At 45.2% G+C, this 27,597-nt stretch overlaps 1 protein-coding gene across 1 annotated transcript in view; it reads left to right on the forward strand.

Annotated features, from left to right (window-relative positions):
* The window catches only part of LOC8034512 (cholesterol 7-desaturase nvd), a 36,297-nt gene extending 12,009 nt beyond the window's left edge, over positions 1–24,288 (forward strand). Inside the window, exons 2-5 of the mRNA XM_042292777.1 lie at positions 16,207–16,327; positions 17,269–17,457; positions 17,862–18,463; positions 24,124–24,288. Coding sequence (XP_042148711.1) covers positions 16,207–16,327; positions 17,269–17,457; positions 17,862–18,463; positions 24,124–24,288 — 1,077 coding nt within the window. The remainder of the gene's footprint in view (positions 1–16,206; positions 16,328–17,268; positions 17,458–17,861; positions 18,464–24,123) is intronic.
* The last annotated feature ends 3,309 nt before the right edge of the window (positions 24,289–27,597 follow it).

The following is a 27,597-nucleotide window of genomic DNA, read 5'->3' on the forward strand; positions in this document are numbered from 1 at the left end:
TTTTTTTCTTTTTTTATAGTGTGCTGTGCTGAATGCATTACTGAAACCGTGCCACCCATCTCTATGGCCAAAGAGGTCCTATAATGCAACGCACCAAGTGTTTCACGTCGGGACCTTTCGAAGTATTCTGTTGAGCCGTGGTACAGAGTGAATGCGAGTTGTCTCTTGGGTTGGAGCTCCTTGATATGTCGATGAGGGGTTCGGGCGTCTCCGAGATGACCCAGGACCACGCCGAGTCCCCTTGGGCAGGGGCGTAGCCAGGTGAAAAGCTAATGGGGCTTCAGCCTCTCCCTCCTTCCCCCGAAAAATTTCCTGGCTAAGCCATTTCACCCGGGTCCCTCCGGCTTGCGGTTGTAATCCGTAAGCGTTGTTGTTGCCATGATGCTTGCTCATGCATGTGTGCGACAAGCCTGTTAGCTCGGCGTCCGGTGTGGTGGGGCGTCAACACCGTGGGCGTCAAGGACCCAAACGGAGCAAAAAATGGGGAGAGTCCCCCAGAATCTCACTGGGGTAACCGCTCAACTACCTGTATCGAGTGGTATTCAAGATGCGGGTGTAACTGTTCTTAAGATGTCAAAAAGGGTGATTTTTTGGAACCCAATGGCAGCTGTTCTGCAGATCGAGCGCGCGTGCGCTCGCTCTGCAGGAGCGAGGTGCACATGGAGGAAAGGTGCACATGCACCTTTTCTCATAAAAAATGGTGGATTGTGTGTAGGCGTAAGTTTAAAAACAGCGATAAAAGACTTTAAGCCAGAGCACGCCGTAACTTAAGGCTGCGGTCCCACGGCAGCCATCTTGAACAAGGCGTTAGTTCAACCAATAGATGGCGACACGCACCCGTGGGGTGGCCGAAACATTGGTTCACAGTGGGATGGCTCGAGCACCATCACGTTCCCGTCGTGGCCGTCGTGGCCAGCTGTGCTCAGCTAGCTCAAGTAGCGTGGCCCAGCAAACGGATGTACGCGAGAATGTCAGGCTGGGTATAAATTGTTCTCTGATATAATAATAATAATATTAGTCTTTATTGATCAAGATCAACAGTACAAAATGTCAGGTCTGCCGAAGCCGGTTAGGGCTTGTGTGGCGCGACCTGGCAGTGGAAGTACATTCTTCACAACAAAAATACAACACAAATTAGCGACTGGTACTCAAACTTTAGAATGCTTATTTCTTCCATTAAACAGCCTCTTGACATTTTTTTTAAGGCGATAATTCGATTTGGAAGTAAATATAGAGTCGGATAATGCGTTGAATATTTTCGGAAAATAAAATGCCCTAATGCTTTCCCCATAGCGACTATATACACGTGGGACTTCAAAGCGAGTATTACACCTTGTTGTACGTGGTGCAACTCTTTGAATGATAAAGTCCCTGTTCCAAAAGTAGTGCTGCACGACAGCTTGCAAAAAGAGAGAATAAAAACAAGGTAACTGAAGCAAGGCGAAGATATTGTCACTTGAACATAGCGATAAATTGTAAGACACACTTTTCAACATCCCCTTAAAGTTACCATCGATTCTATCGTTCCATTGCAGTAATCAATTAAAAAAGAGAGTAATGCCGTATCGGAGCACACTATAGGCCAGAGAATGCATTATCAACATAAAACCCGGGTTTCTCCTACCCGGCCGCTTCCTCCTCTCATTATGTGTAGTTGGTTATAACTAAATAAGCTATAATAATCGTGTATTATTCATATTTACTTTCAGTTTCAGTCAGGGAAAAGGCGTTTCCCGGGAACTAGAGGCAATACATGAACTGTGCTTAGAGTATCGGCACTCTAGGCACTCTCTTCCCCGACAGTGTTGTGAACGCCGCCATTTTGGTGCTTGTACAGAGCAGGCGCAACTGCCGATCGTCATGATTCAAAAGTGCGACATTCTCAGCATTAGAATCGGTGTTAGGAAACTCATGTAATCTTGCTTTGCTCTGTCGCAAACTGTTTAAAGTGGAGGACGGAATGCGTTTTTTGTGATTTCAGATAAAGCTTCAAATAACTGGCAACCATGATTTTAAGCCACAATATGGCCAAGTGTCGCTTCTCTGAAGCGTAGCTTATTTAATGGCACTATTCATGCTCTTGTTCAAGAGGCTTGTAATACCTGGAGGGGCTATGACGTAAGCCCCGTGGATTCCACAAGCCACTACCTTTTGACACCTGCCTCTTCCTTATTGTTCCTGCTTGTGCCAGTAAATTAGCTACGGTTCAGAGTAACGACACTTGGCCATATTGTGGCTTAAAATCGTGGTTGCCAGTTATCTAAAGCTTTATATAAAATCGCATAAAACGGTTTTCCGTCCCCCACAAATGTTTAAACAACCCGCGACAGAGAATTGCAATATTGCATCAGCTTCCTAGCACCGCATCTAATGCTGAGGAAGTCGTATTTTTGGATCATGACGATCGGTAGTTGCGTTTGCTCTGAACAAGACCCAAAATGGCGGCGCCCAAAACAATTTTGGGGACGGAGTGCCGATACTTTATAGCTCATTTAGTGACTCCAGGCATGAAGTGAACTCGGGTGTATTCTTTTCCTCTTTGTCTTTATTGTTTATTGATTTCAATCATATCGAATAATGAACACATTATATCACGCAACGCTTGTGTAATTATTTGTCTTAGATTTATTACCCTGACCCAGTACTTAAACCATTCATTTATCGATAGTAAATCTTCCAATATATTTTTTAAATGTGAAGGTAAAAAGATACGGAGATTGATGATGATACAGACGCCAACGCCGCCCTTGGAAATTTTTTGAACATTAGAAATCAGCAGTTTCTCTGCCATCCGCCAGGTAGCGCAACAAAATACCCAAACAGTTTTTAATTGTTCTTAAAATTAGCTAAGCTCTACACCTATTAAAAAACCAAAGTAAGATCATTGTGAAAATTTAATAAATCGCATTGTATATCTATTCCAAACATTAAATGTTATTAGATGCCAATAAATCTGTTTGATGCCCAAAAAAGGTATACGTCAAAACAGGTAAGTTTGAAAGGCTCCTGGAGCGTTACAACTTTGAAAATGAAAAAAAGCCATCGTCCACCTCTTGGGCAACCATTGTAGCTTTAAATGTTATAAAAGATTTTATCGTAGTTTAATTATTTCCTCAGCGGCATTTGAAGTACCATGACTCGAAGCACAAAAAAGTGCTACGTTTGATATAAAATATCTAAACAAACAAATTTTCACAACATTAAATGTTTTTCTTCATATTACCAATTATAAGCACTACATCTGTAGCTAATTTCATTGCCCTAGCCCTTGTCATTAAAGACATATTTGTGCTGAAAAATGTCAATTTTAGGGCAATATTTGGAAGGATGAAAAAAACAAAGTAGTGCAAATACCAAAAAAGTGTATCGTTACATTCTGCTCCGACATCATCTCAACAAAACTGCTATATTGGAACCGTGTTATCTTTAATGGATCGTTCATAAAACATGAACTAGCGGAGCAAGTGAGGGTCCGCGCCATCATATTCGCAACGCTACAAATGCGCATGAACAGTAAAAACCAACACGTACATAATATAAAATGAAAGAAGATTGCATTGCCTTTCGAATGACATCAATCTAACAAAACAGTATTCAAAAGTAGATGAGTAATGACCTGCCAAAAAGTACCTAAACTGCCACATTCAGTGGGACCGTGGCCTTAATGCGTTTTTCAGCGGGCGGCAGGAAGTGGCTCAATTCGCTTGAGTGGCGTGATGTTGAGGCTGTCGTCTTCCGCACTTCATCGTTATTAGATACGCTCAATGTGCGGGGAAATTGTAACGAGCACATAGAGGTTCTTCTGTGAGGTTCTCTTTAGTGATAAGGGGAAATTGTCACTCGTTACCTGCATAAGTCAGTTGCGTTTCGACTGTACAGCTCCTGTTTGTGAGCGAAAAAAACAACAACAACAACATTGGATGTAATGCCGAAAGGAATGTTCTAATAAGGCCCCGTTCACACTCTTGCGACCGAGTAAGACCGAGAGAGACCACACCGGTTTTTAAGCCTCTTGCGATCTCTTAGGACCAGCTCCGCTGCATCGCATCCGGTCCTAAGAAGTCGCAAAAGGCTTAGAAACCGGTCTGGTCTTAAGCGCCGTTCACACTCTTGCGACCGAGTAAGACCGAAAGAGACCAGACCGGTTTTTAAGCCTTTTGCGACTTCTTAGGACCGGATGCGATACAGCGGAGCTGGTCCTAAGAGATCGCATGAGGCTTAAAAACCGGTCTGGTCTCTCTCGGTCGTACTGGGTTGCAAGAGTGTGAACGGGCCTTTACTCGGTCGCAAGAGTGTGAACGGCGCTTTAAGCTTTTCGCCGTGGATTGATTTTTTTTTTTTTTTCTTTACAGGATTAGGTGCTAACATTTTAGTACCTTATCCCAACCGGCAGCACAAAAACAAGTGGAGGCTGGGCGTTCGACGGCGCGTAATTTATTGTTGTCATTGTTCTAATTGAAGTTATGGACAACTGCAGGATGTCTCTTTCCAACCCCCAGCCACCAGCACGCGCTTGTTGACTTTTGCCGTGCTACGGATGCCCGTTCACGCTTGAGGATTTTGAGACGCCGAAGCGCTATGGAAGTTCGAAGGATTGAGTTGGAGGAGGGAACGCTGAGATTCCTCCCGGTCGTTCGCATCCTGTCCGTAAGTATAGTAAGAAACGCACGGGTTGGGTTACCTTTAGACCAGAATGCCTCTACTCCGGGAAAGCAGACGCACGGAAGGCCATTAAAAGGCGACACACACTTGAGCAGACAGGGCACCCTGTATGACTGAAACCTTCATTTGCCGTTTCTACTATACTATTCAGGAATCCGCCAACCTCCAGGGGTCGCCACTAGCGGAAACTACGGCGGTCAAAGGCAGGTGGTGCCGTGCCATGTGCAAGCTGAACGCACGACGCTCGGGTTTCGGCAGGCAAGCATTGAACTCAAAATGGTTTGCCCTGATTTGTATGCACTACGTTTAAAGCCTGCGGCGATGTGTCGGGGTAAGCGAGCTTCCAGACGCTTGACCATCTTCGGGGAAGCGATGGGAGGACTGCCTACTGTCTTTCTACGGTACTAAAGTACTTGATAGACGCATAATGTGCGGTTTACGCGGCGGTTTCGTAAATTACGTTCAGGGTGACCCGGGCAGAACGCTGATGCCACAGTAATGCCAGAGTCACCGGAACAACTGTTCCTTCGTGCCAACTGCAAGTATGTAATCACGGAAGCCGCAAGTGACGAGCGGAACTCGCGAAAGAAACTGCCCCGTCCAGTTCAGTGTTTTCCCGCCAGAGTTATCGATCGCTTACGCTGTAGTCGCGAATACAGCTATTAGGGAGTTTCAGTAGATCATTCCAACACCTACCATAAAGAAACCCGATAAGGGTATACTATATGCCTTCGCAAAGGTGTCTGCGGAGTATCGGATATCGTCATCGTAGTCATCGGAAACGATCCCTGATATACGATGCCCGCGCACGAGCCCCGTCAATGCACTCACGCGCTATTCTACCAAATCGGTCACCGACATCCGAACGCATCGACGGACGAGAGGCGATTGGTATCTTATTGCACGATGTTGGCTATTTATGAGTACAAGGAAGTGATTTCGTGGTCGTTTTCAGAAGACGCAGCAAGGGGAAAGCGGCTATGCCGTGGTAAAAAAGTCACTTCGCGACCGGACGCCATGGAGGGAGGTTTACTGTCAATATCTCGGATACTATTCATTGGCAATGGCGGCATCGAGACGTCGGGCCTCCTCGTCGGGTGCAGTGTATTTATCCTTGTCGCCCTGTACTTTCTACATTGGTTCTGCACTTCCTCCGGACCTTCAACGAAGGTATAAATTTTCATTCTCTGTCGTATTTATTTATTTATATTTTTTTTATTAGAAATGCGCATAGACGAAATGAAGTCCCCAGATGACAACCTTGTTTATTATTAAGAATGGACTAAAAGAATGAAGAAAACTTTGCGGATATTTTTTACTGTGGTAACTTTGTGAGGCGAATAACTTTTAAAAATATTTCCATTTTTTTTTTTTGTCGGGATATGGATTGTTGGCATGTTTAACTGGTGACCCGTTCGACCACGCTGCGTTTGGCTCAGACCTTACGTTTAATGTTTAATGACCAAATTAAAGGAAAAAAAAAACAAAAACAACGAAGACGAAACAACAATAACACCATTGAAGCCTAAAAAAAGCTATTCTGCAACTTGGTTGTGCCGGCAAATCTCGTAGACTTCAGCGTACGTTCTTCGATTGCGGATGCCGCTCTGGCGTCCTGTATTGGCTCACCTAGGGTGCTTAGGGTATTTCCTGCCGTGTGCTCTCACAGACTATAAAACGGTACGTGACTCGCCACGCTCTCCATTTCTCAAGCAGCCAGGCCACACCATATCCAAGCCACATTCCTAAAGAAAAAAAAACATCCGTGGGTCTTTTTTTTTTTTTTGCAGAGCAGGGAATTAGCCAATCCCGGCGAGCAATAGAGAGGATCGACTGAATGACAGACATAATTAAGAACAACACAGCGCAAAGACAAGGACAAAGTGAAAGGTAACCGCAGGATACAGCGCTGACTCAGCGCTGTGTCCTGTGCAGTTACTTTTTATTTTGTCCTCGTCTTTGCGCCGTTTTGTTTTTAATTATGTCCGCATGCCAAGTGGCCCAAACTTGCGCGTTAATTGAATGACAAAGCTCAGAATATAATCAGACACACAAAAAAGCAACGATGTGCGGAAGGACAACGAACTTGACGTTTCAATTGCTCATGATTCCTGCGCGCTTTGTGCATTTCTTTTTTGTCTAATCGTATTTGTAACTTTGTAATTCGGAGGGATATCTCTATCTTTCGTTTCGCGGTGACTGGCTGACTCTGTGCTGTGTTCTTAGACGTATTGTTTTAGAACGCACGCACTTTGTTGCAAATAGCCCGCCAAATTTAGGGGGGCAGGGAAGGGGGGGGGGGGGGAGAGGGTGCACTTTCCTGCTACACTTTTGCGAGTGAAGGAGGAGGTGAAGCACAGCCTTCGCTCCCTTCCCCTTCCCCCCCAAAATGTATTCTACGTGGAACATTATAGCCGAAGATTTTGGATTGCGGACCTCCGAAAACTAGAGCCGCGTATGTCAAGCGCCATACGAGACCGGTGTGCGTCTGCTAATTGAACCGTCATTGGTTGAGCCGCAACACTGAAAAACACCACTCTTCAACGCTAACGTTCACTTGCTGACGCGTTGTTGTTTTTCTTCATACTGAGATTTATGTCTAACAGGGGGTCGATTCACAGATGCGGCTTCCGTCATGAACGAGGGAACGGAAAGGAGATGGCACCCTGTAGAACTCCGAGTGAGACCCGAGGCCCATTTGATCGCGCTTGTAATTGTCACACCAGGCTGCACCCGAGAAACGTAGGGCGTGGCGAGCACCAAGCATACGTTATAGCTGCACAGTCAATGACATTGCGGCATCGGTCGATAAGAACCTTCCAGCTTGTGTTTGCTGCGCGCGAGCACGTGCTGCCTCTCATTTGCGCGCACTGTCGTTCAAAGGAGACGCCAAACAAAGTCACGCGCCTGCGTAAATAGCTTGCACGCAAATAGCTTGCACGTGAAATTGGAAGCTTGCCAGAGCTGCCTTCCCGGCATGCTGGTTGTGCTTGCATCACGGTGTGGCTTGCACGCGTGGGCCGTTCCACGCGTGGGCCGGAGCGCGCGGCGGCGGCGGCTCCGGCGCGCCAGGTGTGCGGCGTGTGACGTCACTGCTCCTCGCGCATGCGCAGCACGGCTCTCCAGGAGCCCCGCGAAAGTGCTCAACCTCGGCCAGTGTAGCTCACGCTACACTAACTCTCATCGCTGCTGCGATCAGTGTCAAAGACTCGGCGAAGGGAGTGATGCCGTAGAGGTAATCGTCAACAACCGCATGCTCGAAACGCGTAAGGAAAACGAGGAACCTTATGCTCGAGGCGCCAAGAGAGCCAAGTCTGTGAGTGCGTGCAAGGGGACGCCGCACGTTGGGCAGGCGACTTCATCAACGCAACCACGGAGCCTGGAGGCCCTTCCGAGTGGGGCGGATCCGAGTGTCCCATATATAAATCGATTTATCCACGAAACTATCGCGCCATTTTCAGAACAAATTTAGTAGAAATCTAGGAACACACAACGGGTCCTAGAAGTATACTTTTTCATTTATTATTTTTGGCGTGTCCCATCCCCATTAAAGAGGAGTCGGAAGCGCATTTAGCAGCTGGTTTGGTGGAATAACTAACCGGAAGGGGCTCGAAATAGTTAGAAACACTGCAGTAAGTCATAAATTTCTTTTTACCTTACAGCTATCCTGCAAAACAAGGTTGGGATTTATTGTGACTGATAACATCCTGCATTGACACGCCTTCAGCACACACATCGCGCGCACAAACAATACCGATGTGGAACCATCAGGCTCGCCTGGCAAGTGTTCAAAACACGAATATAGAAAGAAAACTAGAGAAAATACTCAGCCTCCGGATGGAAATCACGTACAGAGGTGTTCAATAAAATTACAGAAAGCTTCGCGGCGAATATTTTTGATAATGTCGCTGGTAATTCTGGAAGAATAGTGGCGAACCACCTTTGGAAATAAACGAAAGACGGTTTAATCGATGTCACACACATGTGTGGAACTAATTGAAAGTCTCCTAGACTCTCCGAGAGTAAATACCTCTATATGTATCCTACTCCGCCTAAATCCCAGTGCTCTGCAAGGGATAAACATGTTTGGGAACAAACATTATCGATCAACGAACTCAATCATCTTTAACATCATTTTATTCTTGAGCACATTGAACGTTTTTCCCAGTTATGACTAGCCGGCTTAGTTTATAATTGAGTTAAATCAAAATAATGATAATATCAAGAACCCGAGATAAATCATCTGATAAATCGACAAAGGATGGGAAATCTAAAAAATAACCCCCTTTTCTGAGATGAAGTTTATATTCCACGTTTGATAGCCGCAAATGATCGCCGATTTCGCGTTGTGGTACTGGCGCTCATTGTTACGTCTGACTATGGGACTGCATACAAACATATTATGATATGGCTTGGGGCTTTTAGATCACTGCTTTTGCCTGCTCGATGCAATGCATTTTCAACTGATGTTTGATCTCGTCCAACGGGGTTCTTGTATAGAAATGTTAACACTTAGCAATAAAAAAGGCCATAAAACATCGTTGATTTTCTTTACATGGGTCAGGAACGAAGACAGTAATCACAAGAAATAACATATAAACACATTCGGTTCAGTAAGGTGTCAACCAGCGTCAACCGTTACACAAAACACAGCCAGACAAGAGTCGTATATTGAAACACTAGAAATAGTCAGTAGAAAAACAAAAACTGCTCGTGCCAACAGTTGTCGCACGAGCAGTTTGGCGCGATTGGTTCCTTCCAAGTTACGCCGAGTCCGCAGACCTGGCACCTCGTAGGACCAGGATCTCGCCGTACCAGGAGAAGGAGACAATAGAACGGATTTAAACATTTCGATGACTATGGTTCGACAGGTGCACGGACCTATTTCATGACGTTTGCCCACGGAATTCACAAGAGTTCATAATTCCGCGAACTTGTCCCCGGACACGTTCCTGCGGTCCGCGGACAAGTTCTTGAGGTTTGCATGCTTTTTGCGCCTGAAACATAGCGGATTTCGAACCGCAGAAGAGGTGATATAACCGATTTTATAGGAATTTGTCCGGGGAGAAGTCTGCCATGTGAATATAAATTTATGCACCACAATAGTCACATCATCGTGAAAATCACCACGAAGAGGCTTGCGGATTCCCGGAATGCCCAGTGTACATACCACACGTCTTCCGCGACACTTGAGTTCGCGAGACGCTTACGTACGTCTTCTGTTTGGCGCGTCGTTTGTTTACTTAAATGGTTCCGCCTACTCTCTGACGCGAGAGGAAGTCTTCTGGCGAAGCACGTTTTGGCGATTCTCGCCGGGATCGTCGGAATCGGAAAATTTTTTCTGGTTCATAAGAAAAGCCAGGGGGCCGTGTGTTCATGTTTAAGCTCTAAACCGTGGGTTGGCGTCCGAGCGAGGGTGGCGTCGTCCGTTCAGTTGGTCGACAGTCCCTTGTGTCCTGTGTCCAATGAGATTCTAACTATAGAGCCTGATTGGACAGGACAGGTTTCGGCGCACTGTCATAACCTCTGACCGGACGGGAAATGAACCCGTGCTCGGGCCTTCCCTCCCGCGGTGCGACGTGTTTGTTTACGTCGCGCGCGACAGCTCTTGCTCTTCGGCTACAAGTTAGCCGTCGTCCTCATCGTACGCCGGAGGACACTTGACGCCGAAGTGCCCATCTTGAAACTAAATAAGCCGATTTGACTACTTTTCCTGTCCTTATGAAATCGTTTTACGTAGCAGTAATTCTTTTTATTCAAAACAACATGAGCTTTCACGTCAAATAACTTTCTGCCGCCGGTCATAACACAAATAAACAAGTCCTCTTCAACGAGTCTATCCCGCAATCGGCATTCTCATCCATGATTCTGCCCCGGTCATCGACGGTTGACATTTTCAAAGTGCCCATCGAGGTCCGGGAGAACTGATATCTAATAACGTTAAAGAAAGTTTTTTTTTCTTCAAAGCATGGATTACTGCATAACAAAAGCGCCCTCCCAATCTTTCCATAATTGGCCCGTTGGTGCGTCAGTGCGTCCATGTGTATGCACATACCTTATGACCGGTGACGAGACGTAATATGAGGTGTTCGCGCAAACACGCACGGACGCAGTCATCACGTGAGGTGACGTAATGTAGACGTTGCGTAACGTCAGGTCACGGGACGACTTGGTGCCAGGTGACACCACGACTTGACACCGTAGCGCTGCGTGACGTTTGATGTTTTCTCAGCGAATATAAACGATCGCTCCCTAAATACTACGTTCCTTGCATTATAGCCGGGACTTTGGAAATTAAGGTCGCTGCCAATTTGTGGCTTTTCAGTATTTCCAAAGTGGTAGAAATTAATAGCTTTAAAAAAACAGCGGAGCTATTTCTTTACTAAAAAACTTGTAAACATCGGCCTATAATGAAAGAGGTCAATAATTGGCTTTGACAATGAAAAACGTCGAAGTTTATTTGTTTATCTTTATTGTCCTGACGCGAGTCAGTGAAATTCTGCAGCCTATATTGCTAATTTTTGACAAACGACTCATACGTAAGATATGTAAGTGCGAGATTTCTTACGTTAAATTTGGCAGATGTTGTCTCACTGGTCGAATTCGACGGACGATGTCTCACTGGTAAAATTCTGCGAACTGTGTTCACGTGACTGGTGTCGGTAGCTTTTTCGTATGCCGGCCTTTTTTCCCAACCAGGGCTGCGATGTACTTATTCCACGTTAACAACATCATGGCATTCATCGGAATACCAAATTACCTTTTCCGCATTTCCCCGAATACCGAATCCCATCGCCTTATGGCAAAACAGGAAACTAATTATTCCTCGACCTACAGCAGCTTCGCTGTTATCATCCAATGACGCGATGCATGCCTGAATGGATGATACAGTTTGCGAGTTGTGTAGTTATATCTTCCATTTCAAGTAATGTTTTTCTTGATGGTATCGTCTGGTCTCTGGACATACAAATAAAATGCTAAGTTTCAGTGCCGCGCCATCGATTCAAAGTCACGAAACATTCTCTGTAGTCCGGATCAGTGTTGACTCCTCGCCTACCTCTTCTACACATACCCCTCATACACTTTTGATTGTCGGATAATGAAGGGAACTCCGAGAACATCAAAGTAATTATGGTGGGAAAGGATCTCGCCGAAGTGCCACGACGACAGTCGAGGCACCGGAGAAACCCCAGAACCGGAAACATTGGGCTTCGTGAGAGGTACGTCAGTGTACGTACGCGAGCTGCAAGTCGGTGAATGAGTTGAGAAATGCCGTGCCACTTGGCGAGACACTCTGGGCGTGACGAGTCGGGATCATGATCTGATTCGCCACGCGCCTAAAGGTCCGTGGCATACAAACACCCCAAGACAGCAAGACCGGCCGCTAACTTTTCTACGTCACCTAGAAAGGCCAACGCTGGGTGCGGATTGCACACGAATACTGCGCCAGAGTTTCGGTGAAGCTTGCCTTCATTTTCTGAGGGCACGAGCCTTTGCCGAGCGCTGAAACATCACTCGTCTTCAATCCGTACTCCCGCATTGGCCTCTTTAGGTGACAGAAAAAATCGAGCCCTTCGGCTTGTGAGTTAGCAGGTGTTTCAGGCCATAGGTCTTTGGGCAAGCGACGAATCAGATGATAATTTTGACTCCGCCAGAGTCAATGCTGAGAGTCGCGTGTCAAGTTATAGGACATTTTTCAACTCCTACCCGGACTTCCAGCTCTAGTATACGTACTGACCTATTTCTCACGAAGCTCGGAGTTTCTGGTTCTGCGGTTTCTCCGGTGCCTCGAGTTTCGCAGCACTTGAGCGAGAACATCTAGCGCACCACAATTTATTCTTAGAGTTTCCCTTCACTCTCCGAAAACCAAAAGTTTTCACAGTTTGGTCGTCGAAGTTCAGGAATACTTTATTTGATTAAGGTTAACAGAAGAAACATGCGCGGAGTTTGCAATGGTTTCATTGGCTCTTAAAGTGCTTCTGAACGTCTTCACGACCTTGATACTTGGTTTTCACATGCTCACGAACAATTTAATTATATAATTGTTTCAGGTTAACCCGCAGCGCCAGAGGTATTGTTGCAGAGGGAGTGAGTGTGTACAGCAGCGTAAAATAATCACTTACTAGAATGTTCGCATGCGTAAAATGAAGCAAGAAAAAACAACAAACACTGCACATGACGTTAGAATTCATCGCAAAAAAAAACAAAAAAAAAAACACGAAGATCCATCGCTGGATTCTTAGGGGATCCGTTAGCATGACCCTTGAGGAACACCAAACACCCCCCTTTGGGAATCGCTAACGCTGACACCTTAACTTTCATGTTTTAGCTTTCTCTTGTGCTTTTCTTTATATTTTTTGCTGCTTTTTTGCCTTGTTACGGGGTCAGTGTTAGCGTTTCCCAAAGGAAGACGTGTGCGGCGTTTCCCAAGAGTCATGCTAACGCATTTCCCAAGAATCCATCATTGGATAATCCTGTTCTTTTTCACCCCTTTTCCGTAGCCTGCCTGTCAGGGTACGTCGACGCCCTTGGATACAGTCATCCATATCACTCGTGTAAAGAATCACATCCATACCACTCGTGGAACTAACCGAATCCATATCACTCATGGAGGGAACCGCATCCATCCTTTTAACTACACACACACATGAACCACTACCACGGAAACTCGGAGCGAAGAGCAATCGGTGACATCCGGGCGGCAACTGAGCAAGCCCGCACTCCACAGCGCCGCGTTGCGTCTCCCTCTCGGGCTCCGCGTCAGCTGTGAGCGTGACTGTGAGGAAAACGAAAGGGCTCGTTGTGAAAAAAAATCACGAGGTGTCTGTCAGTATGTTAGCACCGCGGAGAGAGGGAGGCTTGACGCGTGCTGACAGCAGCGCTTGGGACCAATGGGAGTGTCGCACGCGTCATCCTCTCCCCCTCTTCGCGGCGCTGACAAACGAAAGACACCGCCGGGTTTTCGTCAAAGCGAGCGTTTTAATGCTCACGCATTAAAATACTCACAGGCAGACGCACACACACACACAAGTTGTCTGCTGGTTTAAACAACCGCACTAGGAAAAAAGTGACACAGAGGGTGATGGCCAGAACAAGACAGATCAGAACAAAACGAATTAGTTGCCGAGATCATCAGTCCTAAAAAAAGATAAAATAACGAACATGAAATTTGCACACATTTTTTTCTGGTTTTATGTATGACAGCCGGCTGAACTATCGCGATCCAGTCTTATGGAAGAGAGCATTGTAGAAGATTGAAACGATGTTTCTAGAGTTAATTGCTCTTCGATATAGCATTAGGAATTACTGAATACCTTAAAATGTTTGATTGGGGTGTATATTATTAATTTTACTTATATTGGTAGAAAGGGATAGAAAGAAGGCAGGTGAATATATTTCGACTTATATAACCCGGTTTGATCATGGCTGCTTCGCAGATGGGTCTTTAATTTGATCATGTCATTTGACATCTGAGACTGTGGTGCAGAAAAGAAAAAACCTTCTATTCGACAGATGTTAAATGACATGATTAGCTACCACCAGCTCATCTGCGCACTTACAATATTAGGCTGGCCACCGTGGGACAACAAACTTAACGGCCTAAGATCAGCAGTACTGCTGCGTTCATGCACTTCCCGAATTGCCCGTGCACAGCGAAGACCCAACGCGCAATTTCAGAGCAGCCACGGCTCCATTTTATCTCGCACCACAATCAAAAACATATGCGTGCAAATAAGTTTTTTTTTAATTTTTTTTTTTTTTTTTTTGCAAGAGCGTTTGCGTAAGAAAATTACACATGCTTGTCCACGCTGATAAAACCGGGAAGCATAAAATGTGTTCCGCGCGAACCAGACACATACCTAATTTTTTTCTATTTCTTGTTCTTCTTTTAGTTTTAATTTTTTTTATTTTTTGTTAGACGCTTTTAGCGTGTGGCTCGTGTGTGACGCTCGTTAAGGATTATTTTTTTTTCCACATGAAAAAGACCTATAAAACATATTGCGTTAAAAAACCCAAAGTAAAACCATGTACTTACTCCCATGAGCGTGCTTGAATTGCCGTGTGTGGTGAATTTAAATGGTGAGCATATATCATAAAAATAACATAAAAATATAGTCTCACGATTACCATCTTATAGCTTGTAGTGTATATTTTGTTTTTGCCTCGAAGTGCAGTGAGGGAAAGAATGTGAGCACGATCTGAACGTTTTACGTCAAGGTTACGAGCTGTACAGCCCTTGAATGACGCACATGAACACGCTCGTAAGGCACAAGATAAGAACTTTTTCCCCGGTAAAAAACAACAACAAATCTATTCCTATTCTAGAGAGATACTTTAATGGAAATTAAGATTTCAGAATCTACACCTACATTCGTCTCAAGTTTTCAGGATATACACCACCTTTTTTCTATTACTAAAACCATGACCGTTATATATTTTTTGTTGTCGTTAAGGAAACAAAGTTGCAAGACGTCGCATTGTTTGTTCGGAATTTTCTGGACTTGAAAATTTGCACGAAGAGTGGAGTTTATTTGTAGCTTGTAGTCGATATATCGTTTTACAAAAACCTTTCTCACAGAACGAGTCTAATGGCAGCTTTAGTGAAGCTTTCTCTAGGAAACCGGAGACCTGGCTCGCATCACATGCCGCATAAAGGACCCTCTCGCTAAAGGAGATTTTAAGGTTAAGCACGCAGCTCGGGAAGCTCAGATCTATGGAGGTTATGCTGAGAGCAAGTTCGTCTGCTTCTTGCTCCGGGGTTGCGATGATGTCAGGACACCTAGTTCTTATTGGCTGAATGAAAAACAAAAATAGTGTGCAGACCTCAAGGCATCTAGCGTTGAGGTTTACTCACAATCCTCCAAATCAAAGCCAATCAAAGCTCGGCGTGGTTCTGACGTCACTGGAACTCCCGCGTAGGAAAACGTGCTCTCCGCATAGACATCATTCTGCTTGATTTTCGCTAAAAAGAATGTGGCATACTCCGTTTCAAAGTACCACCACGACCGACGCAACGATCTAATGGAACCAATCAAGCACAGCATACTTGGCTCCATGTTTCGTTGCGCATTTATGTAGGTTCAAATGATCCGCTTTAGCATTAAATCCTCGAAATGAGGTATTTGAACGTGCGACACGTACACCTCACAAACTAGAAGCTCAAAGTCCTCGCGCATTAGATGGCTTCCCAGAAAATTTCCCTGGTCTGTGCGCGCTGCTATTGCGCAACAAAAAAAGCTTTCTTGAGATAAAAACAAAACAAAAAAATTCACAAACAAACAGCGCCTTGGACATTTTTGAATACAAGCTCGGGAGGGTTTGAAAAGACTGTCCAACGCTCACTTCCGGGACAACTCTCTTACTTCAGGTGGCTTCATGCCTGATTTGCTCAAAGCGCCATCGCGCCTCCTATTAGAAATAACGGGCCTTATTGGCAACAATATTTATTCGTAGTTTTTCTTTGTTACAATCGAATCTTACTTCAAGAACAAGACGTATTGGTTTATGTCCTAAATATTATTTCTTTTTTCGCTTTGGTTTTAGGAAAAATCCCGGTTACCCAGGTTTCCAAAAGCAATGCCTCCCGTCTTTCCAAACGGCTGGATCCCTGTCATGGAGTCCACGGATCTGGGAGTCGGAGACGTAAAAAGCGTGAGAGCATTCGGTACGTTGTCCTTTGCGTTTCTGTTAGGGATCCGGAAGGTTGGGTACATTCTTCGGGGTACTTAGTCGTTACTTTTCCGGGAGTTTTTCCTCGTGGCATTGTTGAATATGCGTTCCCAGAATTTCCTGCCGTTTCGCGAACGTCAGCGTGCAGTATCCGTGCGTCAGGCAGCACGTTTATGGTCTAGTTTTTCTTTCGCAGACGCGTATAAAAACAATGGGTTGCAATAGGACACAGAATAGTATTTTATATCCACGTAAAATGAAATGTTAGCAAGATTCGTGGGGACCTGACGTGCTACGAATTCATGAACAGGTATCAGATATCGTGATAATATATTAGAAATCGCATCTGCGTGTATTGCTTTGCATACTCCGCTTCTCATATTTTTCCAGTAGAAACACGCAATATCCAACGCGTAATAAACCATACCCCCCTCCCTAAAAAAAAGGCTAGATGTTATTGTGTATAAGACGCAAACTTTAAACTTACTATCGTTTCGTGACTCCTTTGAAGAGCTTTACTGTATGTTTTTGAGCTCCAAACGCACAGAATGTCGGACAGAGGTACTAACATTTGACATCTATGAGATACCTTAAAAACGCCTGCAGTTTTTCTTTTTTTTTTTTTTCACGTTGCTGGTTGCATGTCATATTTTATGATGAACCATTTTTGAGAAAAGAGAAAAGTAACGCTAAACATGAACAACTGTTTCAGATATCCACTCTTCCCTCCGGCACCTACAGACTGGAGAGATTAAAGAAATAATATTGGCTCTGTGGCGACGTTTTATAATTTTGTGGAGACTATAGCCTTGCACTTAGCTATTTTCTATCGGTGTACCACTGCATTTGTTTTTTAAACACTTTTACTGCGTCTTTTTGAGTGGAGCTGGTAGTATTCTCAAAATAAATAAGAAAGTTTTGCGTGCGACGTCGCAGGAGAGGACCTGGTCGTCTTCCGCACACAAGACGGCGTGGCCCACGTAGCGGACGCCTACTGCCCCCACCTGGGGGCCCACCTGGGAGTGATGGGTCGCGTGGTGGGAGACTGCATCGAGTGCCCCTTCCACGGATGGAGGTTCAGAGGAGAAGACGGGGTTTGCACGCACGTGCCGTACAGCGCGAAGGGTAGGATCATCTTGACTTTCTGCGAGATAATAGTGTGCGCAAAAACTTTATGTGCCTCAAAAAATTGCGTCGTCACCATGCGGCATCTCATAACGCAATGTGGGCTCTTCACGTGCGCGGTGGTGAAGACGCTATTTTTTGGCCTACGCAAATGTGTTTTATACGCTATTCTAAAGCTGGCCAAGTCGCAACATTAGGCGTTGTAAATTTTCTACGCTTCGGTTCCACAGTTTTGTTACACATTTCTGGTTGGCTATCGACTTTCGACTTGCTCTGTGGATTCTTATTTCGTTAATGCAAGCTCATATGCTCCTTGTGTTGTCACCTTTCTATTTGGATGATCTGCGTTTCATGGTGTGTTGATATCGTTCGATATTTCTCTCTTCAAATTTTGTATTTTTCAGTGCCGGACTTCGCTAAAATGAAGACGTGGAAATCTGAAGAGATAGGGGGACTGGTGTTTGCGTGGTACCACGCCGAAGGCGAGCCACCAAGCTGGCTACTCACCGACATCCCCGAGATCGCATGCCCGAAATGGGACAACATTGGGAAGCGCAACGAGAACGTCATCTATTGCCACATTCAAGAACTAGTCGAAAACTCGGCGGACATCGGCCACTTCGATCAATTGCACGGGCCATCGTGCCTCGTCAAGGGCGAGAACTTCAGCGTCGATGCCGAGACCACGTGGTGGGGCCGCCTCATGTACCACAGGTGGGAAACGGCCTGGACGTCCCGCGGGCACTTGGGCACAGTGCACGTCGTCTGCAAGACATTCTGCTCCCTGGAATGGTTGCGGAATCTGCAACGGTACGAGTTCGACCTTCTCCAGATCGGACCGGCGCTGGTCCTGACGACCATGAGGACGCGGTTCGGAAACGTCTCGTACATTCTGTCCGTTACGCCGGAGAAGCCGTTTCAGCTCCGAGTCGTGCACCGCTACTTCCCAGACCGGAGGATGCCTCGACTCTTCTTCCTCTTTTTCGTGTGGGCGTCGAAGCACATGGTGAGCTTGCGTTTCAAGGACATGAGGAATTTGTATAACGCTGGTTGTAATCTAGCAGAATGCACTTATCGTTATAAGATCTACTGTTGCTTTCTTAGCCTTTCCTTCCATATGTCTTAGGTGCAGGCGAAATATTTCACGAGCAAAGTTAAGCTTGTACTAACGTGCGCTGAGCACACCTTTCTGGCAGCAAGGCCTGTTTCAGGGTTACCTGTATGATGCCAGCGCTGGGCACAAATAGGAGTGCTGCGTAAGCGTTTGACCACGACTTATGTCCGTGCTGAATGATGTCAGCTGAACGCTGACGCCTCATTCTGGTTCATTCTCTCTTGCAGTTGAGGCCAAAAATTCAACACTACAGCCTCTCTATTTCTAAAAGGCGTTGATACCGTGAGGCTTGCAACCGCACATTGAAACTGGATTGTACTGTACCCTGTTCATCTTTAACTTGTAGGTGCACCATCATCGTGTGCTATTTCGATACTTCTTTCGAATCTAACCTGACAGAGCGATGGATGAGCTAGCTACACCAATCACACACCAGGTAGCACGCCAAAAGAAAAGAACAAACTTGGCAGAAGGTTGGCAGTGGGTTCTATTTTGGGCCTATATTAGGGTTTGGGCCCAAGGCGTTATTTAGTACCAGAGTGACATTTTCGGACGATTCTATCGGTTTTAGCTGACTCACCACCTAACTGCCAGGGTTCCAGACTTGAGCCGAAGGTGCCACGTTTGAACCGAAGGACCAGCAGCAGCAAATTCTATTATCTGGCACTTTTTTTTTGACAATTTAGGTGCAAAAGTTGCCACATGAAAACGGAACAGCCACAAGTGAAGCCCAACTCTGGCGCTTGTTCGGTAAATTAAGCTCAAGACTTTCTCCGGTTTCTGACCAGAGAAGGTCAAAATTGTCTCTATCTTGGCCTCTTTGGGCTTTTGAAGGTGCTACATTTCCAGACAAAGACCAAAAAATGTTGGCACAAATAACTGCGCTACTTGGGACGGCTATTTCTCGCTAAGCCATTGCACTCTCGGCTTTTTGCGGACGTGCAGAGACCTGAATCAGATGATGAAAGTATGGTGCCTGAAACGCTTCTCCGACTGGTGTGCTTACCGCGTCCAAAAAAAGTGGTCCCTCGAATCCCGCCTGATGACGTCATAGGAGTGCAATGCTGTCGCCGGTCGCGATCCTGGCGGCGTCCCAGCAGTAGTGGCGGATGTGTGCAGACTCCTGTTCCGCTGCAGGTCGCTCTTCACTGTGACAGTCCACGGAAGCTTCGGCAGTCAAGAGTTTAGACGCCGCGACGACAGTGACACCCACGGTTGCTCGTGCTTTTTGCTGGAACTTTAACGACCAACCACCAGGATCGCGACATCCGACAGCGTGACACTCTGGCTTTTGTGACATCCTTTGTGGCCACTTCGGGACCACTATCGATGCACGGGCGGAATAGGACGCTATAAAGACTAGTCAGGTACGCGATCCAGGCAGCGGGATGAAAGGGAGGTGGTTGATCGGTCCGCGAGAGCGCGTCGTTCCCACCATTTGTGCCCGCTTTGCGCAATCATTCGCAACTCCAAGGGAGTGGCGCCACTCAGCGGAAACGACGTGAAGGACAGAAGAGGGTAACTGCTTTATATATAAGTGTGTAGCTAGCACTGGCCGGATTTTTCGGCCGATTCGTGGAACGTTAGAGAGGCGATGAAATGCAGGAGGTTGGAGTTTTCCAGTAGGCTTTGTGTAACACCGGCCAACGGAGATACGACCCAAAATTAAAATTCGAAGAATAAGCTGCAAAACAATTCCTCCACTATCTATAAAAATAAATAAATAAACAAATAAATAAATAAATAAATATATTTATCACGCCTTTTTCTTATTTTTATTTTTAATGCTTTATTCCATTTTTATGTAAAAATTTAATTTTGTAACTTTTTGTGTTTAACTTTGACTTTTATTCCGTCATTTTTAAGTGTATTCTCCGCATATCAAGCGTTTTTGCGTCTAGATTGTTCTTGTAAACTAACACATCTTTATATACTGCACTTTACTCGTTTTTGCTTTGTGACTTTGTTTTCTAAAATTAGTTTTTAAGATAGTATTTTTTTAATTTTTTTCTCATCTAACGGTTGCCCTGTCTCTGCACCTTACTTTTGCCTATATATATGCACAGGGTATTTCACGAAAGGTGGACAAATTTGGCATTGCGGAAACTACGCGTCGCAAGAAAAAAAGACTTGTGTCGTTTTGTACTGGGCCAGGGGCCTATTTATGAAAATTATTAAAGTCCGGGATAATTGGATTGTTAATTATTTTTGCGTAATCAACTTTCTTAATATTGTGTTTAGGGCATGGTTTAAATCAGAAATTTGCTTAGCATCACCGAGAAACACTAAATCAACAAATTGCAGAAGGATAGAAGGCACGCGAAGCATATTACGGCTTTTTGAAAAACCGTACAAATGCAATCGAAGTGGCAGGAAACATTAAAGAAAAACAAGCAGCGTTCACCGCCTCAACTCGCAGCCGAATATATGCCGCCAATGTTTATCATAGCCACGCGCTGGGGTTATGTTGGCAAAGCACATGACACGCGCTGCGTTCCAGACATTGTTAGGGTTCGGCTGTTGTCGTCATTGTAGTGATTGGAGACGGGACACTACCCGAATGCATCTCGAGCTATCGACTATCACAAACCCAAGCCGAGGGCCCACACAATACTCGGGACCAATCTATGAGCCGCATTCAAATATCGCCGCTGGAGGACAGTGCAACTGCCCAGCTACGTGATCAGTTTTTGCGAAGGAAGATTGAACGGAAACGCTCGTTTTTGTCTTTGAAATTACACCTCAACATATTAGTTTCTTGGCCAGTGGCGTTGCGTGCGAGTATCTTTGAGTCCCACTAGCGCAAGGAAGCTCGTGTAAAGGGAAAAAAAGCTCGACGTACACCTAAGCATTCCTTATGAGTTGTGAATGCGAAAGCATGCAGTCGCTCGTCCGCTCCCTTTGTCGTCTGCTACGCACCAGCGCGCGTGCGCTCGGGAACTTGGAGTCCATGGCGCAGAGACTAATCGGAGCCCCGTCGACGCGCGCCAGCCAATGGAACCGAAGGCAAAATGGAAACTATATAAGAGCCGTTTTCGCTCTTCAAACTGATGACCTCAGCTCGCTTCATGAAATAGTTAATGCTTTTGCATTTAAGCATTCTAATTGAATATTGTTGCACCTCCCCGTAAATATATTATTGTTCACAGAAAGCAGGGGAAAGGCTTGCGTTCGTAATTGGTCTAGTTTCGTGTTTAAGACTATTACGCGTTTACATTACTGACTCCGCGGCTCTGATACGTTCAGCGCTGCGGCTCGCAGAACAGAAATTTAGGAGGAGTTTTTCGCTTTCGGATTCTGCAGCGTCTTTACATAATTGCGGCCGATGCAGAAGAACAAAAACAGAGCGCACAAACTGAAACAGAGCCGTCGGAATTTTTCGGGAGATTGGGATGGGATCTGGAATTTCTCCCCCGTCCCCCGTGTTGTTTGCAATACATTTTTAAACTTTCTTAGAAAGGGAGAGGGAAAGGGGGGCAACACCTCGTAGATAATAACGCCTAAGTGCCGAATTTCCCTGCGTCACTACACAGGGGCACGCGTAGGTCGGGGATTGGACACGAATACGGCGTCAGCGTTTGGCAAGGAGTCGTGCTCTCAGCTGCCGAATTCTGAGGCCGTGGTCGTCTCCAATCTTTGGCCTGCAGAGCCTTTCTCTAGTGAAGCAGGAAAATTCAGCAATTAGACTTTCTTATGTAAGGGGAGTGAGGGTAAAAGGGGGGGTAGCATCTGCCCTCCGTTTCTGTTCAGACGCCACTGGACTGAGGTACTAAAGAAAGCACAATCTGCCTCTATCGATTGTAGCATTTAAGTTATCATCATTTTTTTAGAGTTGTTAGAATTTCATGTTAATAAAAAAATAACTCGATAGTTCTGTAATATTGTTAGATTAGGGTAAAGCTAGCATTATGTTGATTGGTAGACACACAAGATAATCTTCATAAATGTTTCTATACCTTGTTTCAGCTTAACTTCAAACGCAGCAACGCTGAGGGGACCAATCAGACGGCGTAAAAAACTCACCATCAAAGTGATTGTGATGCTTGCGCGCATGATCTATGATCGCTTAATCAATCATAAACATAAAAGGCATAATGACGTAAACTTTTGAGGCTCTTTGATTCGTCAGAGTAGCTCGTGGTGTCGGTTGCATCTGAACTTAGGCTAAGGCGAGAGATAGGACCTGTTTGCCGTTTAAAAGAAATTTGTTCTACGATTCTCATGCTCACTTTTTCGAAGTTTTATTTATTTTGTCTTTATTTAAGCATGAACGTTTTTGGGAAGCGTAGATTTCGGGAAAAAAGGTCTGGCGTGAAAATTTAAGCAGTCACCTTACCGGCCACAACTAAGTTTCTTGCGGTAATAATTAGTTCGCACCAAAACTTCGTCATGAGAGAATGTAGTTTCACTTCTACATGCTTAGCCGAAGTGCTGTAAATATTGTTGTGGTCACGAAAACACAGCGTCATATACTCACCCAGCTTTATGCTTTGGCAAGCCCAAGTTTCATTACTCAGTGATGAAAGCGCCAACAAAACTGTCCAAAATAACTTCAACCGCCTGTCTGTGACTCCACAAAATTCACTGCAACTAGCGGTCACAACACGACTGCGTTGAAGTGGAAAAGATTTGCCAGAAAACATTTTTATTGAGTTTTAAATACTTTGGTAATAACCAGCGTAAAAAATACGCTAACTTTTCAGAACTTTTATTAATTTTCCCAGCTAGCGGCGCGGACTTTCCAGCGGCAGGCTGAGAAGGTCTTCGGGGGAGGAAAGGGGGGGGGGGGGGGGAGAGGGGGGGGGGGGTGCTGCGCGTTACCTTTTGGCCAGAACTGGAGATTGAAGCTAACGAAAGCACGCTGGGATTCCATTTCCCATGTACTGTGTCAAGAAAGGCAACATGAGCGTTATTTTGTTTACATGCCACTACTTGAAGCTCGTTACATGGCACGTAAACAGCGTCTCGGTAAGGATCATGGCCCGGGCCCTGCTGCCCCCCCCACCCCCCGGACCTCACCAAGGGGGGGGGGGGGGGGGCACGAGCCCCGATGCCCCCCTGAAGTCTACGCTTATGTTTCCAGCTGTGAAACACTGAACTGCGTAGAATATCTTCCCATGAGACACAATGCAGTATACGTCTCATAGGAGGTAAACAAAATTGTTTAATTCCCGGAGTTACGCAAAGAAAAATGCATCTTGTGAAAGACGAATAATAAAAGCGCCAGATATTTTTAAGCTACCTAATTTTCGCGAATTGGGCAGCTTGAAATATATCGTGGAAAATGTATCCTGCGAATACACCAGACGGTGATACCAAACATGACCCATCTAACTCGAAATCACAAAAGTTTAGGCCTGCGATATTTTTTCCGAAATCCGAACTTGAACCATTTCGCGAAATATTGAACCGCGAAAATAAACTTGTTTAGAATAGATTGAAATAAACTGAATAGCGGAGTGTTTGAGTTGGTGGTAAGTGAAGGTTCCATGTGTGCGTCTTTCTAATACGCGCGAGAGACATAATTAACACCAGCTATGCTTTTATTTCAGTTCGAGAGGGATGTGGTGGTGTGGAACAGCAAGGCGTACATGAAGAACCCAGCTCTGGTTAAAGAAGACCGTACCATCCTGTCGTTCCGCAAATGGTTTTCCCAGTTCTACAGCAGCAGCAGCCCCACCTGGGAGGACATACGAGATAAGACGCTACAATGGTGACGCCGAGTACGAAACCACTCGAGTGAATAAACAAAGGTCCCCCTTTGTGTGCGTGCAGCTGAAAGTGCGGAGGTCGATCCGACATTTAGTTGTGCAAAGCCTGCTTTCTTGCCCAGAGACGGAGCGCTGCATGTTTCAGAATACTAATGAGTGCGCAGTAGCCGATAAGGTAGACTGATTAAGGTCACAACTGCCATGGCTGCGGGTATGTACTCAAAGGCAGACGGTGCCCCGGTAAAAATCACAGCTCATAGGACTGAGCAGTGAGCAATATCCAATTAAAGTGGTATGAATGCCAAGACGACGTGACATCATCAAACGAGGTTTGAAAGTATTTGATAGGCTCCATCACCGGTTCGTCATATTGAATCGGCCGGATACTGTGCTCAAGTCTTTGAGCACAAAAGCAAGAATGGCCTATTTTTGGATGCTTTGTTTTACCAGTACTACTACGACAATATTTTGAAGAATACCCGAATAAAACGATCGTATAAAAGAAGGTCCTATTAAACGAGACGACACGAAATATGAAAATGGTGGGTGATTTGCATGGGCCCTTTTTATTAGTGACTTGGCGTGAAAAAACATTGTAGAACATTGTCGCTTCTTTTTTTTTTTTGTGATAACGACTCTATGCACAATTTGTGTAATAACTGTTTCCAGATAAATGTGATATGAACTCTTTTACGGATTGTGAATGCCTTTCAGAAACAAAAAAAAAAACCAGCGGTCAGTACAATGTTGCAGTGCGCTAGATTGCAGGCACGATTGCAGCACCGAGTCCTTAGTGCGACGGAGTCAGGAGCCATTGGCTCAGTTCAACAGCTGACTGCGCAAAAAGGAGTGAAGCCGGGGTCGCACTGCTATATACCATACAAAAGACATTCTGCCTACAGATTCGAACGCGAGTCACGGCGAGATCCGTGCTTCGAATGCTGCATGGCAACGAGTTCAGGGAGGAAACTTGGGCACGTGGTATTCGAACCACGGATATTGAGGTTATTCGTGTTTGCAGAATCTCGTTTGCAACTTGTAGGAGCAGCGTGACCCCGACTTTAAGGGACCGCGGTGCTTACAGACATAACCATTGACGTTGGAAAGGGTTATGAATGGTACAGACACCGACAGCTTAAACAACGCAGAGCGTCGCTTATTATAGAGTTTGAGGGTAACGTTTTTGCACCCCCGATACGTTTCGGTACGCATCTGCTACCGCAGAATACTCGGACATGCGCAGTGTGTACTGGAGGGTCTATTGTACCCTATCGGATGTGCAAATACGGTTCCCTTAAACTCTCGATTATGTTCTCGCTTCTCGCCTCGTGATTGGCCCCCGGGTGTTTTATCGGCTAATGCCGCAATCTTATTGGCTGCGGGGTTATGGTGAGGGACTCTGGACTCACCACGCCTAGCATTTGTAAGATGTCGTTGACTATAGTGCTATTAAAGACACGCTTTCCACCCCCTCTTCCAAAATAAATTAAAAAAAATGCTTGTATAGGTGCCATTCTTCCACGCTTTGGACCAATTAATTTTCATAAACTAGGAACAAATTCACACAAACACATGCACAAACACACCACACATATAGAAAAAAAAACCTTTAAATCGTTTTTGACCGTTGCGACAACACTGCCCATTCGTCACGTCGTTGTCAATAAGCTTGTGTGCATTGAGCATAAGACACAAGACACCCTGTGACGACTTTTTCGGAAAGAGCCAGCTCCTCTGCCCGCACAGATTGCCCAAGGAATCGATCGACGACAAATTGGTGTGTATGTTTATACAGCCTGAACTTAGTCTGCCTCAGCGGGCGACTTGTCTTCCAGGTGTAGATGAGAAGTTTAGCCAGTGCAGTACAACCGCATTCTTCGGGTCTTTAACGTGCATCACGCAGTAGTGCTACACGACCGCAGGTCGGTACAATGCTCATCCAGATCGAACCGGGCAGCGGTAGGGATTGAACCCAGGATCCCTGGGTTCTGCTGAACGACGACAATGCAGGCGTCTGCTGCTTCTTCCCGAACTTGGACCCAATCAGCTGCGTCCAGCCGGAACCTTTCCAACTACGTTATCGAGAAATAAAGCGCATCCATTCATTTCATCTTATAGTTTTTTTTTTCGAGTGAAAAAATAATAATAAAATTAATATTTTAACAACAGCATCTTCAAAGTTGCGCGATGACGCAACTTTGAAGGCTGGAGGAATAAAGAATGCAGCTTTCTACACCGTAAAATTTTTTATCGCTAATGCAAGCATACGTTTCCTTTAGAATTAGTTACAGTGAATTTATATGAGCACATATTTTAAGCGAAATAAAATGCCAAACTTGGCTTCCGGAGCAAATCTTACATAATGAGGCCCATTTTTCGGTGAATTTTTAAGTCACTTTAAATTTATGTTCTAAAGCTAAAACTTTTCGTATCGAGTGTTTCATGCCTTGTGGACTTTTAACAAAATAATTAGCGTTATACCGTTGAAAGTGTTTCCTGTATTGCTGCCGGAAATTTCGTAAAAACCGAAAAAGTAAACATTTTGCGATTCTTGTGCGGAAATTTAAAAAAAAATAATCATTCTCGAGTTTCTTTAAATTTTACGCAATAGGCCCTTGATGACCGGTGATTACGAATCTGCAAAAATATTTTGCATTATTTCGTTTAAAAAAAAATTGTGTAACCAGATCATGGTTGCATCAATTATCGCTGGGGCGCTTTTGTCTTAACGACTAGTGGTACACGAGCGACGCATGCCACAGTATCCGTACTTGGTCGTATTAATGCCCAGGTGTTATGAAGCACTATAAAAAATAGCACATGAACTTGGTTTCATTTCTGATGGGGCTGATATTGCCAATAAAAACTGAACGTTGCGGCACGTACGATCCTTATTAGATTGTTATACTTGGCTGGTTAGATGTTCATTGTGCTACCATTTAAAATTATTACTTTAATATTAGTGCCTGGCTGACAAAATATTTTGATTCGTCTTTCTAGGCACCGCTCGAAAGCTTGCTTACAAAATAGTTCGATTCATTTCTGTGGGCATCGCTTGGAACAGCGACATTGCGGAAACTTCTGCCCCGACTGATGGCAGGCGTGGCTAAGGCGGAACGAAAACTGTATATGTCTCGAAAAACAATGGCAAATGAGTAGAAATCAAAGTTGAGTTAGAGGGGATTTAGGTAGCGTAAGCGGTTCAGTGTCGGAGGCAACAGCCAAGGGCCCGCTCGGGCGCTACTAAAGTCGCTCCAACAGGGTCTCTTGCGACGCCTCATCCGTGATCAGAAAAGTCGTGATCTGTGACTGAGT

This window comes from Ixodes scapularis, unplaced genomic scaffold, assembly GCF_016920785.2.
Source record: "Ixodes scapularis isolate PalLabHiFi unplaced genomic scaffold, ASM1692078v2 PGA_scaffold3__209_contigs__length_174095766, whole genome shotgun sequence".
NCBI lineage: Eukaryota > Metazoa > Arthropoda > Arachnida > Ixodida > Ixodidae > Ixodes > Ixodes scapularis.